The sequence below is a fragment of the Adiantum capillus-veneris genome, chromosome 14 (assembly GCF_014529385.1).
Source record: "Adiantum capillus-veneris isolate H3 chromosome 14, ASM1452938v2, whole genome shotgun sequence".
Classification (NCBI taxonomy): Eukaryota; Viridiplantae; Streptophyta; class Polypodiopsida; order Polypodiales; family Pteridaceae; genus Adiantum; species Adiantum capillus-veneris.
The window spans coordinates 17,198,993-17,201,964 of record NC_140944.1 but is presented as its reverse complement, the minus strand read 5'-3'; the positions used below and the strand labels follow the sequence as shown (position 1 = coordinate 17,201,964).

At 41.6% G+C, this 2,972-nt stretch overlaps 1 protein-coding gene across 1 annotated transcript; it reads right to left on the bottom strand.

The window, feature by feature from the left end:
• Positions 1 to 1,057: 1,057 nt before the first annotated feature.
• LOC147441977 (uncharacterized) lies at positions 1,058 to 1,279 on the bottom strand. Its single transcript, XM_086529554.1, has one exon. The coding sequence runs from the start codon at positions 1,277 to 1,279 to the stop codon at positions 1,058 to 1,060; it is 222 nt and encodes a 73-aa protein (XP_086385680.1).
• Positions 1,280 to 2,972: the final 1,693 nt, after the last annotated feature.

Below are 2,972 nucleotides of genomic sequence, written 5' to 3'. Positions count from 1 at the left end.
TGTGCATTATGGTGTTTTGAGTTTTGAGGTTTTGTGCTTGCTTTTCTTAGAAGTATATGAGCACTAATATGGTGAAGGTCAATCTTTGCATGTGAGTTTGTGCAGTGTTCAAAGGGATTGCTTAAGGAGTGTGTGTTGAATGGTTGAAGGGCATTTTGTGTTGAAGCACATAAGGAAGGTGTGAGTGTGTGTGTTGTATATGGTTTGTTTTGGTTTCCTTATTTCTCCATAAAAGAGGGTGGTGCCCCTAAGAAATATGCGTGTGTAGGGTCTCACGGAGTGGTTGTCTGGTGGGAGCCTTGAGTTGAGCCCCATCTCAAAAAATCCGCTTTCATAAAAGTGGTGCCCCCACTGAGGAACTTTCCTAATTGCCTTCTATTCTCCTCATGAACAATAGAGTTGCACCATATGCTTTTCATTTTTCACAACGCATCAGAATTAACATTTGTGTAGATCGCAAAATGTTTTACCAACAACGCATTGTTTTTATGTTTGGAGCAGAAAGACTTGGTGAAATCTTGGCATCTCCAAATCCCATCATTCTTCCATTCATTAATTATGATGACTCATTTGATGTCCATGTTTTTATTTTGTTTTGAGGCAGGGACAAGAGGCGCTTAGATAGCGATCCACTCAAAGGAAACTTTCTTCAAGAGAAAGAAAAAGGAGAACACATTGTCACATGAACCAACCTGGAGCTCCTTCTCCTTTTACACCCATAGCTCGTCAATCTGTGCACATCATAATTGCTACAAAATTTAGATTTCAAGCAACCATTAGGAGAATTTTTGGACCCACTCGCCTTAATGAAATTAATGCCTCAATCAACCCTTTTATTTTGCCTATGATAAATTATGAACTAACACTTGATGTATATATTTTCATTTTGATGTGATCACTCATCATAGTCAAAACTTTGTGGTACACAAGCCTCCTTGCAGCGGTGGCAGATAGGTAGTACTGCTCATTGCCACCATTAAAGGTCGGGTTTGCAGCAGAGAGAGTGCAGCTCATAGGGAAAGCAAGCTCTGGAGGAAGAGCAGTGTAGGAGCTACATTCAGCTTGCTTCTGTTGCTGCAGCGGTGGCAGATAGGTAGTACTGCTCATTGCCGCCATTAAAGGTCGGGTTTGCAGCAGAGAGAGTGAAGCTCATGGGGAAAGCAAGCTCTGGAGGAAGAGCACTGTAGGAGCTACATTCAGCTTGCTTCTGTTGCCTCGCCACCTTGCAGCTACTGTGATACGCTTGCTCTTCTTCTTCTGCTGTGTAGAATCGCTTCATCTTGCCGAGTTACGAGGCTCTTGATGTCAATGATGCAGAAAACCTATGGTTGTGGTTGTGGACGCTGTAATTAGCCATTGAAAGCGTGTGAGTTTGCGTTCGGCTACCGTTTCTTTTGTAGGCTTGTTATAACTAGTTTGCCTTGATTGATGCACTGTGGAAATGGTGTGAATTAAAGAAAACGAGCATTGTTGTACCTTTCACCTTATATCATCTCTTATTTTGGAGGTTTCATAGCATCTCCTCAAAGCTTTTACCAAAAGCTCCACGACCTCGCAAGACAAATGAAATTTGGCATTAACTGATGTGTGGAGGAGAAAATTTGCAAATAGTAAATTAAAGATGAAAGAAAATGCATTTCGTGCATTGTGATCATGCTTGTGTCCAAAAAAAAAAACAAAACCATACATACGTATGGTGTGGAGTTGGCACCGTTCTTCACATTTATAATAATACCGTAGGGAATGTGGCCTTCCCCCGTCACTTTTATCCCCTCTAGTGTTGAAGGGGGGCTTATGCTTCTCCTCAAGTGTTTGAGGGACTCTCTTATGATAAAAATACCGCATTTTCACCAAGAAGAACTCATTACCGATAACATGTATTATCATGGTTGCCATGCCGTGGTGTAATCCCCATGTGCCTCTTTGTCAAAAGTCACATAAGTTCTTCAGTCCTTCTCACCTTCATCTATAGTGTTTTCAATAAAATTGATGTAAATTCATTGCTTTGATGTGCACATGATTCTTTTGAGATAACTTAAACGAAATGGAAATATGGAATATAATTGTACCTTTGGTATTGGTCATTTGCATTAAAGCACAATCTTGGATGGATCGGCTCCTAAACCTTCCTTACGCTGTTACACCATCTTGCCAGTTGTATGTGTTTTGCGTCATCGATTCTGTGATATCTATGGCATCCATGGCCAAACCTGCAACCAGCAGACCGAGTGAGTTTCCTAGGCAAGATTACTGCCACCAAATACACCATGACTCAAACTGTATAGATGCTCTCTCTCAAAATGCACTTGCCTGATTGTTGAAAATTTCTACTGCAGGCCGTCTCCATTCCAATAGACGATATTCCAAACAAGAAGCTTCTCAAGCACCTTTTGTCCTTTTTGAAGCCCACCACATTTGGTATACAAATCGACCAAGGCAGTGCCAAGCACGACGTCTTTTTCAAGAGCTTTTGACTAACAATATAATTGTGAATTTTTGTGCCCATATAAGCACCTTGCATAGATTCATATACCTTCAAGATGCATGCATAGGTGATTGCACCTAGAGAGAGGTCCTCGCTTTGCATCAGTTGAAAACACACTAGATCTTTTTGGCTCTGTCCCTGTGGGGAAAATCTTGCAAGTAGTGCTTTCCAAGAGTCCACACTCTAGACGGGAAGCTCCTCAAACACTTTTTGTGCTCTCTGAAGTGCACCACATTTAGCATACATGTCAACCAAGGCATTGACAAGCACGACATCTTTTCTCAACAGCCCCCAACTAACAATATTAGAGTGAATTTTTAAGCCCATAATAGCATCTTGCGTAGAGCCACATGCGTGAATTTTTATACCCATCCATATCAGCATCTTGCGCACAGCCATATGCCTTCAAGATGCACGCATATGTGATTGCATATGGAAAGAGGTCCTTGCTTTGCATCCGCTTAAATCAGCCTAGAGCTTTTTGGCC

Excerpts from the sequence above, each read along its gene's own strand:
- LOC147441977 (XM_086529554.1), bottom strand. The coding sequence starts at position 1,279 with ATGAAGCGATTCTACACAGCAGAAGAAGAAGAGCAAGCGTATCACAGT.